Source organism: Larus michahellis, chromosome 12, assembly GCF_964199755.1.
Source record: "Larus michahellis chromosome 12, bLarMic1.1, whole genome shotgun sequence".
Taxonomy (NCBI): domain Eukaryota; kingdom Metazoa; phylum Chordata; class Aves; order Charadriiformes; family Laridae; genus Larus; species Larus michahellis.
Genome location: NC_133907.1, coordinates 14,631,109 through 14,644,837, shown reverse-complemented (window position 1 = coordinate 14,644,837; position 13,729 = coordinate 14,631,109). Strand labels below are relative to the sequence as shown.

The window sequence follows — 13,729 nt, the reverse complement described above, 5'->3', positions numbered from 1 at the left end:
TGGGATCATTTCAAATTAATTGGAGAGCATCAAATGGAGCTGGGGTGGTGCTTTGGCTGTCCTCCCTCGGAGCCTCTCCCTCCTGTGGGAAACGCAGAGGTTTGCAAGATCTCACTTTTGTGCATCTGCGAGGACGCTGGCGGTCACCCCAAAGATAGGCTTGAGCACCACGGGTTCCCTGGAAGGGCAGAGTCACTGTGGTGGCCCCTTCAGGGGCTGGGGGTCTCCTGGGGGACCGTGGTGGCAGCCCCGCATGCCCAGCTGCACCCAGGCAATAAGATGGAGTTGTTCCAATATCGGTTCAGTTCAGGTGCTTTTATTTCCCAGAAGATAAATTGCTGGACCACTGATTTTTCCATACGAGTGGGGTGTGACTGACAGGGGACAGTCTCTCGGGCTGGAGAGCTGGGGGCTTTCATCACCAGAGGACAAAATCCTTCCTGGGGTGAACACCTTGGCTGAGCAACCCCAAAATGACCAAAAGTCTTCAGATGTTGGCTAAATCCTGTAGACACAACAGCTTTTGGAGGTATCTCTTTTAGACTCTTGGTTGGACTCGATGATCTGAAAGGTCCCTTCCAACCCAGTCAATTCTGATTCTATGATACTGCCGGCTATTTTGTGACGGATTCAGCAGCAGCAGCAGATGGTCATCGGTCATCACCACCTGTACTTTGTTCCCAGAGAGCAGCACCACCCCAGCGGAGTCACACAGTCCTGGGCCTTTCTCCCACTGCCTTCTCCAAGAGGACACCAATCCTCAGGCCCACACCAGTGGGAAGACCACTGGCATCACAGCAGGCGGGGAAACGTGCTCACTCACATCAGGAGAGTGTTTCTATCCAGCACAACGAGATCTATCCCAAGAAATCCATAAAATTATTGATCCCTGATATTCAGACAAGACGTGATCTCATCAAGTGTTGGAGAACGTCCCTAGCAAGCCCCTACTTGCTCCTCGGGCTGCAGGTGAGGTCGAGGCCCGGTGCCCGCCTCACTTTGGTGGCCGCAGTGATGTCACGCAGCCCTTGCTCCCAGCAGGAGCAACCAAACCCAACGCCAACTTCCGCACCGTGTGCCCCCGGCCATGGCACCTATGATGCCAACGGGGGGAAGCCCTGCTCCACTCCTTCCCCGGGGGTCCCGCAGCCTGCCACACACCGGGGGGACACCCTGGGCACCTCCGCCAAGGCTCTCCTGGAGACGTGGGCATCCCTTCATGGGGCATGATGTCATTATTGCTGATAATGACCTGAAGGGCCCAAAACTTTTCCCTCTGTGGGTTAGCACCGGCGCCCCCGGCAGCCAGCACCCTCGCCGCCCCCTCCCCGAGCCCCACGGGACTCCCCAAGCCCCCGCTGGCGCGCTCCCGCCCACCTGACGTCACGCCACATGACGTCACACCCCCCGTGACGCAGTACGGCGCCGGGGTCTCCACGCCCAGGCGCACGCGCGCTCTCCGCTCCTCGCGCGGCACCTTCCCCCCCCCTCGCCCCCAGGCAGCCGCAGCGGCACGCGGTGGTGCCGCCCGCCCCGCGCTGATAGGTCAGTTGAGCTGCCAATCCATAGGCGGGGCGGGGCGAGGGCGGGGAGGCCTGTCCAATCGCCTGGCGGCGGGCGGGGCGGGCCCGAGCGGCGCGGAGCAGGTAGGGGTGGCGGGGCTGGGCCCGGGGCTCGGCTCAGAGAGGGGCCGGGGTCATCCCGATCCCGCTGCCAGGCTGGGCCCTGGCTGACGAGGGCGTGTCGCGGCCCGGCCCTGCGCAGGCCGGAGCCCTGCAGCGCCGCGGGGGTCCCGCACAGGCCCTGCTGAGCTCGGGCGCTCGGCCCAACCCAGCCCGGGCGGGAAGGGCCCCGGGGGCCAAGTGCGTGACTCTGCTCTGCCTCCTCAGCGGGAGCCATGGCTGCGCCGTGGGAGGACGTCCTGCGGAACGAGGCGGCCGTGCAGGAGGCGGCGCGGGTGGCCGTGGACGCGGCGCTGCTGGCGGGCGTGCTGATGCGGACCGAGGGCGAGCCCAACGCCTCGGATGTAAGCGGCGGAGCGGGGTCACGGGAGGCGTTCGGTCCTGGCCGGGGTGTGAGTCAGCAAAGGGAGAGGAGCCCGGGGAGGAGCCGGCCGCCATCGCGGGGTCAAGGCGCAGTGCTTTGCCGTGAGCGCCTGGCTGCAGCCCAGCCGGGGGGCTGTAACCCACACCCCATCCTGCTGATGAGTGCATCGCCCCGAGAGACAACCCTGCGATACAGTTCCCCTTTCCCAAGGGTAGGGATAAATCTGGAAAAGTCTGGGAAATTGTCAGGAGCCAGCCCTGTGTGTCTGTGTTGGTGGGAGTTCTCCACGGAGACCTTACAGTGGCCTTCCAGTCCCTGAAGGGCTCCTACAAGGAAGCTGTGGAGGGGCTGTTTGCACGGGCATGTAGCGATAGGACATGGGGCAATGGTTTTAAACTAGAGCAGGGCAGGTTTAGATTAGGCGTTAGGAAGAAGCACTTTACACTGAGGGTGGTGAGACACTGGCCCAAGTTGCCCAGAGAGGCGGTGGAGGCCCCATCCCTGGAGACATTCAAGGCCAGGCTTGATGAGGCTCTGAGCAACCTGATCTAGTTAATGGTGTCCCTGCTTACTGCAGGGGGGTTGGATTAGATGACCTTTAAAGGTCCCTTCCAACTGAACATATTCTATGATCCCTCTCCCAGCCTCTCACCACCCATATGATCCTTTGAATGAGGGCAGCACCCCTCTCAGGAAGGCCTCTCTTTTTGACGTGCTCCCAGCTACAAGTCAGCCTTTGCTCCGTACCTGGGACAAAGTGATGGGGACAGGGGTGACCAACACATGGGATTACCTCTGGTGAATCTCTGGCAGCTGGCGGGGGTGCTTATGGGGGGCTCAGGCTGTTGGAGGGGGATGCCATGAGGTGTCTCAGAGGAAGAAGTACCCCAGTGCAAGAGGGGTGGGACACCATTGGGGATGGGTCTGTGCAGAGCCTGGGGCTAAGCAGGCAGCTGTGCTTGGAGCTGGCAGAGGTACAAGGAGGGAGATCTCCACCACGGGGGCTGCTCCTTGGTGTCAGCCCCTGGTCACGTTAGGGCCCTGAGGGAACCTCAAAGGGTGAGAGGAAGAGGGAGCCTGGGAGGAGAGGCCAAACACACTGCCAGTGTCCCTTGGCTCATGCAAAAATCAAAGTGAATCGGGTACTTCACACTGATGTAATAATATTTTGGCTTTGAGGATGGCTCTGTGCCTGAGCTGTGGGGTGAGCCAGGGGTCCGGAGTCACCCCTGGGATTCAGTGGGCAGGGATCAAAGGAATTTTTGATGGCCAAAACCCAGGACTGGCAAATTCACCTTTTCTCTGAAGCTGCGGCATTTTGGAGATGGTGCTCTGCACTTAAGGTGGAAATAGCATCCTTCAGAGGGAAGCACTCATCTCTGGAGCAGCTGCTTCTGCCTCCTCAGCACCCCATGGATGGCTCTTAAAGTAAATCCCTCAAAAGTCAGGGGTCAGCAGGGATGAGGCCGTGTGTCTGTTCAGGGTGCACTGAAGGGGCCTGAGGATGGCATGACGTTCAGCCAAGCAGAGGAAGCCCCTTTTTAGCCCCACTTAAACTGCATAGTCCAGGGTGGGTTTCCAGCCCTGTGGACCCTTGTGTCAAGACCTGACTTTGCTGCTGCGTTCTTGTTTGCAGGTGGTGAATTACGCTCCCTTCACACTGCTCCCATCTGCAGTACCAAGTGCCCTGTTTGAACAAGCGTATGCTGTTCAGCAAGATTTTAACCTGCTGGTGGATGCTATTAGCCAAAACAAAGAATTCCTGGAGCATACTCTGGCCAGGTAACTTTCTTGCATGTTGCATTTTAATGACACATTTTAAATGTGAGCTATTTATCACCCCTCAGGCGTTCCTGCCTTCCGTCTGTTCATCTCCTTCAAGCTGAGGCAGGCACTTCTGGCCTCTGCAGGAACTGTCTCCTTTGCTGCATTATTTGTCCTAACACTAATTTCTATGAAGTCTCTATGTTTTGATGTCTCCTTGGGCTTCAGAAGATGGAACTTCTGGCCAAGAGTCAGCTCCCTGCGGTGATCTTCAATTTTGCCACTTTTACAAATGAAAGCTTGTGAATTCTTACTTGTGAGCTTGTTGGCCTTAAATTCAAATTGCTGGAGGCTTCTTTGAGTCCTAGATTTAGTAGTTAGTTTTGGTCTTGTTTTGCATTTGCCTGTGGCTATCTGATAACCACCAGCTCTGCTGCCTGCCCTCAGTTCTGAAGACAAGGTGTTCGTTTCTTCCCCCACACCTACCTCTGATCGGTCACCCTGTGTCCCCTGCTTTCCCAGTCATGCTGGGAAGGTGACCTGCAAACTCTGGGTGCTGGAGGACTGGTTGGCTCTGGCTCGTGAGCTCTTCTGGGTTTATCTGTGGCTGTTCCCCTGTGCTGGAGCGACCATCCCTGACTGTGGACCCATGATCTGTAGGGCTGATGCTTCCACAAAATTCATCTCCCTTCCTGCTGGCCATTCTGCCTGTCTGCGCAGGTGCTGGTGGCTCTCTGACACTGGGACAGAGCAAAGGAGACTATTTCCAGCCTCATTCTTGTTTTGCTAAAGCCTGACCCCTCAGAGCTGTTTTAATGCTTGCGCCTGTTCCAGAGCTGCCTACAAGCAGAGCTTGTGTGGGCACGTTTATACCTGCGGTTAAGGAGCACAGCGCCTGGGGCTTGTGTGCACTCGCCTGCCTGCCCCATGCCGTCTCCTGCGCAGTGTCTCAGGGCAGCTCCTGGGAGGTGCTGCACACAATTGGCTCCGGAATTTGGGACCCTGAAGAAAAGCCAGACCTACTCCAGCTGGGCCACTGAAGTGCTTGGCGCCACACTGCACGGGATTTAGAGCCCAACAGAACAGGGGGAATTTGATGGAGCTCCTGAAGCTTCTTCTGTGAACTGTGTGTGCAGGCACAGAGAGACTTGTGACTTCTGTCCTGTATCTGCAGAATTCCTCTGCATTTTTTTTGCTTTTGCTTGTTGTGTCTCTCTGCCCTGCGTATGAAAGTCACTTCTGCACAGTGGTGCTTTTTGTAGAGTGGCTGTGCTGAGCAAACTGCATTTGTGTTATGGTTATGCGCTGTGGCCTTTGATGAAGAGAGTGTTCGTAGTGAGATACTTAACAGTGCTCTAGGACTTGGTCTAGCCACAGACCTGCTATTTGTGCTGGAGAACGTCCCTGGTAAGATTCTTTTTTTTTCTGGAGAGGAATTCATTTTCTTGTTCCCCTTTGACGGTGTAAGGGGGTTGATCTGGTCTTTCTTTCTCTCTAGCACCATCAAGGTAGATGACTTCACAGCTCGGCTCTTCAGAATCTACATGCAAGTTCTGGAGGAAGGCTTGGCTCAGGTACCTTGGCAGGAGACCCCAGCGGTCAGCAGCTGTGCCCCTTTACAGTGCGGTGGGTTTGCCTGGTCTCTGTCTGCAAGCTTGCTTGCTGCTGTGGGCTTTGAACTGTCCCATAGGCCGATTGCTCCCTACGCTACGATGTCTCGGTTACAGCCTGTGAGCTCAGGACCTTGCCCTCTTTGATGGTCATGCCCTTTGGTTAGCCCTGCTGGAAGCAGTGAGGCCTTGACTGGGAGGATTTAGTATGGTTTGCCTTTGTCCTGTAGGAGTCTCGGGAGAGTGCAAAGATGTGTGCTGTGTTGGGACCTGTGCCGGACAGGCTGTCCCTGCAGAAGCTCTTTTGCTGTCATGAGTGTTGCTGACTCCTCTGGAATATTGAGGAGGGCTGTGGGCACTGAGCAAGGGCCAAAGCACCCACAGACATGTCTTGCAGAGGTTTTTATCAAAATGAAGGTGATTGGATCTGCCCCAGGATTTTGAAGTGAGGTTATCAAAGGGATTTGCAGTTAAAGGCAGCGGGAGAACCCACTTCACCTCCCCTCTGTTTCAGTCTGTGTTTTTAGGCATAAACCGCTCTGATTACATGTTTGACCGTGGGGTAGATGGGACACCAGCTCTGAAGCAGATAGAAATAAACACCATTGCTGCCAGCTTCGGAGGCCTTACCTCCCGCACTGTGGCGGTCCATGGGTAAGGGAGCATCTCTGGCCCGTGCTGCCAGGCGCTGCAGCGGCTGTACTGTGTGGCCTGCTGCGCTCCTTGTCTTTGCGTGCTCTCCAAACTCCTGTTCCCTAGATCTGGTGGGGTGCTGTCCTGGCACTTACGGCTTCTGGGTTTTTTTTGTTCCCTAGGCAGGTGTTGAAAGTGCTGGGAAAATCTAAGGAGGCATCACGCCTGCTGCCCAACAACCCATCGAAAGGGCTTGCCTTGGGTATTGCGAAAGCCTGGGAGCTCTACGGTTCACCAAGGTAAGGGAGGAGAGAGGAGGTGCTGAAGGCTGGTTTATCTTGTCTCCCTCGGGCATGCAAGTATTTGGGTTTGAAATTGCACTTTCTGAAAGATGCCTGTTTGCTGGACAAGCTGCTCTCAAAAAGCATGTGGCACCCTGGGGAGAGGAGTGTGGTTGTCTTAGTGTGCAAGGCTGCTGTGTTGCAAAGGCAGAGACGTGCAGAGGGACCCTGGAGGAGTTGTGTGGTTCAGCAACCCTGCATAGACCTTGTTTTTCCTCCTGCCTTTTCCCTTTGTGATTATGCCTCACGCTGGTTTGTTAATGTCATGGGATCAGTACTGCTGTCTGTTTGCATGCTGACCCTTAGAAACACTGGAAAACACCAAGCAGGAGCAGTGCAGGAAGCCTGAATCACAGAGATCAAAAGTTGGTGATCCTGGGTGCTTGTAGAATGTTTCAGGGTTTAATGACGTTCTTGGTATCTCTTCCAGTGCTGTGGTGATGTTTCTGGTGGAGGAAGTCCAAAGGAACATTTTTGATCAGCGATGTGTAGAAAATGAGCTTTGGAACAGGTAAAGATTGACTTTTCCTGGGATGGGAAAGGGAGGAGATGGTACAGTTTTGGAAAAGGGAAGCAGAATGAACTGCTGCTGGGTTGTGGTGTTTCCCTCAAGGCAGCTTGTGGGGCATCTCCAGGCTCTCCAGCGGGCATGGCATGGTGGGGGGAGTGTAGGAGCAGGTCATGGAAAGATGGGGGTGTGCAGAATCTCTTTGCTTTTTACTTTGTCACCTACTCAAGGGTAAAGTCCAAACACTTGATCATTTCTGAGACTGTGAGAGGGCATGTCTTGGTATGTAATGGGGCAGCCTTTATCTTGGACTTATCTCCGTGGTCTGTTAGGCAGCTGTCTTCAGCGTTCCTTCGGTGGCCTCCTGCCTAGCCTCACGCCCACCTTTGTCTTCACACCGACCTCCCAAAGCCTCTCACCAGCTCTTTGCTGTAAATACGAACAGCCATCAAAGCCTCTGGTCTCCAGGGCTGATTCCTTGCTGATTTTGTGCCTGCGTAGTCCTCCGAGCTGCACCAGTGGTAGCATTGCTGCGGGCCAAGTCTCTTAGATGACAATAAGGAGCAGAGCGGGATTATTGAGGGTCCTGCTTGGTCTCTGATTTGGGATTGGGCACAGGGTATTTCATAAAAACTTAATTAACGAAGCTTTACGGAGTAAAGGACTCGGGAGAAGGAGGTGTTTTCATAAGTTGTAGCCTTGAGCCTGTGCTGGTGCGGTGGGAGGCGTATGGCATCGCCTCTCCAGGTCAGCAAGTCCACACTGCCGCTGTGTGGAGGAAAGGCTATAAAGCGTGAAGGAGGTAAAACATGCAGAAAGTTGCTCTGCAGCTCTTGGCTTTGAAGCCAACAGTGAGTGAATCTGTTGCGTGGAGAGAAAAAAAACCCCAAATACTGACTTCTCTTAGAAACACTTTAGGAGGTCAAGGGTATGGAGAAATCCAGGGTGCGTAGGCATGTGCTCTGCTTCCAACAGTAAAACATAGGACAGGCACTGAAAACAGGGACTGTTGTGGCCTGTAGGATTCCTCTGGCTCTGTAGTACAAAGCCTGAGGTTATTTGTGAAGGAGCCTGCAGATCCTCCTCGCTGAAGCCACTGACTCCACCTGTGATTGCTAGCTCAAGTAACTATGCCCAGCCTGGTGACCCTCCCACTCCTCTCTTAACAGGAATATTCGAGTCATCAGGAGGCGATTCAGAGATGTGTTTGAAAAGGGGTCTCTGGATGATGCCAGGAGGCTGTATATGTGAGTATGAGCCAAGGTGCGCGTTCCTGGCTGTGTGTTGGGCACACAGGGCTGTAAATGGGAATTTTCAGCCAAAGCTGGTGGTATGTTTTGAGTGTAAATAGTGACTTTTTGGGAAAGTAGTTCTCGTCAGTGCTCCAGGCTGCCGCATCTGCTTCCCCTTAGAGCTGAAATCATTTTATTTTCACAGTGGTGAGATTTTTTGCATACGCACATCAGTCCCTTACAGCTGGAAACATCATTTCCCTCCTTCAGGCTGCAGCCTTTAGACCTCTGCGGGATCTTTACTTCCTCCACATACATCTGCTGTGAACAGTCCTAGCTATTTCAGAGGCTTCCACAAAGACATTTCCTGTTTACCATTCACGTGATGCCCTGCCAGTGGGAGCTGGGCTGGGCTATTAGCGCTAGAGGAGGAAGCATTACATGTCCTTATGGTATCTCTTGCTTTTGAATGCACTCAGCATCTTGCCTGCTCCCTGTGGAGGTCAGGACATGCGGGTCGCAGACTCCAAGTGCTGGCAGTTGGTCCCAAGTGTGACGTTTGTCCTGTTACCATGGTAATGTGCTTAGAGCTATACAAGCCTAAAGGAAGATATGGTTTCAGGCCAATGTTTTTTCTGTAGTTAGGATAATTTTTCCATGGTTTGACCTTTGGTGCCTCTGCTGTGTTTAATTAATGAATACTTTTGTCGTCGCCAGACAGTTAAGGGGAAAGTGTATCCACTGTACTTCCTCCAGAGCATCCTCTCCTCTTAATGATGAATCCCTTTACAATTACACTGCCTGGCTGCCAGCAGTTTCTCTGCTGCTTTCCCTGGCCACGGCACAATTTGTGTGGCCAAAGCTTGGGGGTGTGATGCTATGGGTACGCTGACAGTCCTGCCCTGTCAGGATGTTCTGGTGCCTGGGCAGGTTGTTGAGTTGGTGTCCTGCCTTGAATTGCCACCGGAGAAGGACCATGTTCCCTCCCAGCTTCAAGAATCTCCCAGGTCTGGCTCCTGGTGGCAAAAGCTGTTAAAAAAATTAGGTTCATACCTCCCTGATGGGCTGGGTGCCCGACTTTGGTTAGTCAGGGCAGAGGCCAGATGTCAGCTCCTTGTGTCTCAGGCCAGGGCAAGCCAGCTGGGGCTCAGTGGAGAGGAGCCAGGGCTTGCAGTCCTCAGCTTTCTCTGGCGGAGACAGCCAGGAGCAGCCCAGGAGGCCAAGGAGAATGCTGTAACACATTCCCTGCCTGACCCCATCACAGCCTCTTTGGTGCTGGGGGCTTTCGAGCAGAGGCTGGCCTGGTTCTGTGAATGCTTCTGGTTTCTGTTCCAGGGACGGCCAGGAGGTAGCAGTGGTGTACTACAGAGAGGGCTACGTGCCGAAGAACTACGACCAGCAGGTCAGTACTGAGCCCTCTGCTCCGAGAAGCCGCTCGCGCTGTGGCCTTGCCCAGTGGGTTTGAAATGCCCTGTGATCCCAGGGGCGTCTGTCCTGTCCTGGATGGGGTTAGTCCTGGGCGGTGTCGCTGATAGCACTGGGAAATTGTGGCTCTGCAGCACCTGTGGGTGTCCCTGGTGCTCAAGCAATAAGAAAAATGAGTGGCGTTCTTCTCCAGTAACCACTCGTGGTGACCTCTTACTGCAGCAATGGATTGCTTCTGTAATATATGGGTTAACACAGGTATTGTGTTAATTGTGAATTGTTTGCACCTGCTTAAAGGGTTTAAACCTGATCTACAGATCACTTTCTGTCCTCTGCTAGGACCATTAGGCTGCAGGTGATAATAATACAGGCCAGATCCTGCTGTTGTCTGGAGGTGGCAGCACTGGACAAGCTGCGGAGTGGATGCAGGCGGAGTCTGTGGACTAACCTGGCTGCACTGTTTCCAGAGGTGGTGGGAAATCCATGTATGCGTGTCTGCTTGTCACCGGAGTGCTATTCCCACCCACCGTCCCTGCCAGGCAAATCATATGTCAATAACTGAACAGAAAGGAGTGGAGAAAACGTATATTTATTTTATTATTTTTTACTGATGGGATGGTTGCTCTCTTTCTGTCTCAGAACTGGGAGGCGCGGTTGTTGCTGGAGAGATCGAGGGCAGTGAAGTGCCCTGACATTGCCACCCAACTGGCAGGCACCAAGAAGGTCCAGCAGGAGCTGAGCCAGCCAGGGACACTGGAGAAATTGCTTCCCGGACGTGCCGAGGCTGTCGCTCGAATAAGAGCAACGTTTGCTGGACTCTATTCCCTGGATGTGGTGAGTATGAGTGGGGTTGGAGCAGGAATAAACATGCAGGCATGTGTTTGGCCTGCATGATGTTTCTCTTTGGTTAAGAAGATGCGAAGGCTTTGTGGTGGTCCCTGGGGGGACCCTGTTGATCTTGCTCAACCCCTGCTCCTCCCTGAGGCTTTGCTGTTGCCGTCCTTTCCTGTCAGGGCGAAGAGGGTGACAAGATAGCTGCCATGGCTATCGCTGACCCCGACCGGTTTGTGCTGAAGCCGCAGCGAGAAGGTGGAGGTACGAGCTGGAGCGGGTCTGTGTGGGTTTTCATTGCGGTTCGTGCTGTACCCGGGAGAAGCAGTAGCTCTGTGGTGGCTCCCGGTCCCGTGCTGAGGGTATAAAAGTGGGGATGGCGTGGCTTATAGCTACTTGTAGCCGTGGGGACTCGTCATGGCAGTAAGGTGGTGCTGCTCCTGGACGAGTGGGGAGCCTAGGCAGCACGTGGGGAGGCAGAAGCTGGGGCTGTTGGGGCTACCACCAGAGCTGGGGCCAGTGGCTTTTGCTGTGCTGGGAAGTGATTGACTTGCTGGTTTTATTGTCAGGGAACAACCTCTATGGTGAAGAGCTCAGGCAGGTTCTGGAGAAGATCAGAGACAGCCCTGAGAGAACCTCCTACATCTTGATGGATAAGATCAAACCACAGCCAGCAATGAATTACTTGCTGAGAGCCCACAGTCCCCTACAAGTGTCCGAGTGCATCTCGGAGCTCGGTATTTTTGGTGTCTACATCAGGTGAGAAATGTGCTTGTGTTACAGGGTGGTTGCCGGCACTCGGGTTGGGAGCATTGTCCCGTCTGTGCTGTCTGAGCACAGCAGCAGGGCAGGTATCTCTGGGGAGGCAGAGGTACAGGGGAGAGAGGTGACTGTTCAGTCTCTGCCCCCATCAGCAGCTCTCAGCACTGTGTTCTGTACCTGCTGGCAACCGAGTTGTTGAAAAACAGCAGAGCTGGTGCTGGCGGTTACTGGTGTAACGGCCATGTGGAACTGGTGCTTCTCATCTCTGATTTCTGGGAGCACTTCTCAGGTTCTGGATGCAGCCACGTGCTTTCCTGAACCCTTGGCAATCTCAGAAATATCTGAACGTGCAGTCGTGTTCAACCCTAAATAGCTCCTGCTTTTGTTTAAGACCCTCATAGCCCCATAGAAAAGTTTCCATAGCTTATATATTAAAGTCCTTCTCATGCAATTTTGAAACAAATGTACTCTGGCAGCATTTGCAACCTGACACTGCCCATGTGTGGAGCAGTTGGACTGAAATAGCCCAGCTGGGAAAGGGCACTGTCGCTGGCAGGCACGGAACGGGCGCAGCTCTGCTGTCTGCAGGGACCTCTGCGTTAGCCCTGGGGCTTTTGGATGCCGGTCACCTGCCCTGTGCTGTGGTGGGGAACATGAAGCGAATTGTCCAAGGTGAAAAGCCGTAAGCTTTCTGGCCTGCAGCTGCTCAGGTGCCCTTTTCTTTCTTTGCAGGCAGGGCGAGGAGATGGTGATGAACAAGGCTGCTGGCCACCTCCTGCGGACAAAGGCCATCGAGCACGCGGACGGCGGGGTGGCGGCAGGGGTGGCGGTGCTGGACACTCCTTACCTGGTGTGAGGAGGCAATGCCTCGTTCCACCTGACCTCACGCTGCTGCTCCAAGAGCTGATCTGCCACGGGGATGTTCTCCTTAGGGTGCGCTTACCAAGGGCTGGTGTGCTGGGGACTTGTGAGGAAGGACTGCATGGACACGACTGCTCCAGGGCCCTGTGTGCCAGCCCCAGCTTCTCCTCTGCAACTCCTCCTGCAGGAAGAAGGGAGGCCCTTGCTCTGCCTGCTCAGGGGCCCCTGCCCCGTGCGTGTCCCAGCTGCAGCCTCCCAGCACTGGGTGTTCCTTGGGGTCTAGCCGCCGGGCGGGGGTGTGTACAGCCAAGCTGAAGGGTGAAGGATGAATGTGCCACGACAGGCACTCCTGCTGTTGCCAGTTTTGTGCTCCTTCATGCTGCACCTGATTTCTGGAGATGCAAAAACCCAAAGCCTGGGAACTGGGAGGAGAAAGGTAGATGTGGGATTTGTCCCAGTGCCTCAGTACTGCCCAGGTTAAAGGGGGAAGCCCAGCTCTACATGACTGTGGCCCCTTCAGCCCTCCTTCAATGCTCCTGCCCCGATTTCTACTGTTCTCTGTGCCTGAGGATCCTCAGGGTTCCTGCACAAGGGGCAGCTGCCCTTGTTTCATTTGCCCAAGGGCCTCTTGCTTTTGCTTTGCCCAACTCCTGTTTTTATTGGCTTGGGTGCTCCCAAACGGCACCTCTGTGCTACGCGAGACAGGCAGCGGTGCAGAATGCATCTGGCAGGCCCTGCCGTCCCCATGGGAGGGCTGCACCGGCTCCCCCGTCTCCTCCAGCCTCGTCCAACAGATGCCCACGGGCTGGCACAAGAATCCCTCGATGGTGGTAGATCCCAGCGCGATGCTGAACTGGAGCCTCATGTCACAGCCCCTGTTGATAACCTTGTGCCAGTGCATCACGCTGAGCGTTGTGCAGCTGCAGCCCAAGAGTAACGTCAGGGAGCCCTGACCTGGGTAATGGTCCTGCTGGGATGTGGGGCGGGCCGAGACTGGGAGCGCTGTGGCAGGGAAGTGATGGAATTGCAGTTCCTAAGGGCTTTAATCTGGGACCAGCACCGGCGGGTGGTGAGATGCATCTCCCTCCAGGTTTTTTAGACTCTGTGGGAACGGTGCGGTGTTGGAGGGATGGAGGAGTGTGGACTCTCCATCCCATGGGCTTTACCTCTTCCTCCAGCCCCTCTTCCTCCTCAGTCCAGCAGTTGAAGGCGGAATGCAGAAGATGCCCCTTTCCAGCGCTGCCCTGGTAAAGCACCCAGGCAGCCTCAGCTCTACTTCTTTTTTTTCTTTTAGCGATACCAGAGGGAAGCAGTGTAAAGCCAATTATTTCTGAATAATGAAAGTGCTGATTGACTCTGCCTGCACCCTGCCGGGCTCACTGCCACTGTCCCTGTGTGGTGGCACCGGGTGCTTCACTCACCACCTTGGAAAGAGTTCAGTTCTGTGAGCGTGACTGATTCTGGGATTCCTAGGTGGTGGTTTTGTTGCCGGGAGGGGGGTGGTGGTGGAGCGGGGGGGGTGATTACCCTCTGCCAGAGATTAAACTGTACGTTCAAAGCTGAACACTCTTCTTGTGCAAGGTTTGTCTGAGACTAGAGGTGAAGGGGAGGTGGCTGCCTCCTCCCTGGGCATGGTCCTTTCATGTACCTTCACACCAGGGACAGCCTAAGCCGACCCAGCAGTTTCTGCCCTGCAGTGGTGGCCCAGTACAACTG

General features: G+C 54.9%; 1 protein-coding gene across 1 annotated transcript; it reads left to right on the top strand.

Moving 5' to 3' along the window:
- Positions 1-1,600: 1,600 nt before the first annotated feature.
- Positions 1,601-13,575, top strand: GSS (glutathione synthetase). The gene is made up of 13 exons (XM_074605486.1): positions 1,601-1,646; positions 1,890-2,026; positions 3,683-3,828; positions 5,309-5,384; positions 5,935-6,074; positions 6,236-6,352; positions 6,825-6,905; positions 8,072-8,149; positions 9,470-9,536; positions 10,199-10,393; positions 10,573-10,654; positions 10,960-11,149; positions 11,885-13,575. The coding sequence occupies exons 2-13, from the start codon at positions 1,898-1,900 to the stop codon at positions 12,006-12,008; spliced, it is 1,425 nt and encodes a 474-aa protein (XP_074461587.1). The 5' UTR covers positions 1,601-1,646; positions 1,890-1,897; the 3' UTR covers positions 12,009-13,575.
- Positions 13,576-13,729: the final 154 nt, after the last annotated feature.

Excerpts from the sequence above, each read along its gene's own strand:
- GSS (XM_074605486.1), top strand. The coding sequence starts at position 1,898 with ATGGCTGCGCCGTGGGAGGACGTCCTGCGGAACGAGGCGGCCGTGCAG. Across the intron at positions 3,829-5,308 it reads CTGGAGCATACTCTGGCCAG|CACCATCAAGGTAGATGACT; the intron begins GTAACTTTCTTG and ends CTTTCTCTCTAG. Across the intron at positions 8,150-9,469 it reads GATGCCAGGAGGCTGTATAT|GGACGGCCAGGAGGTAGCAG; the intron begins GTGAGTATGAGC and ends TTTCTGTTCCAG.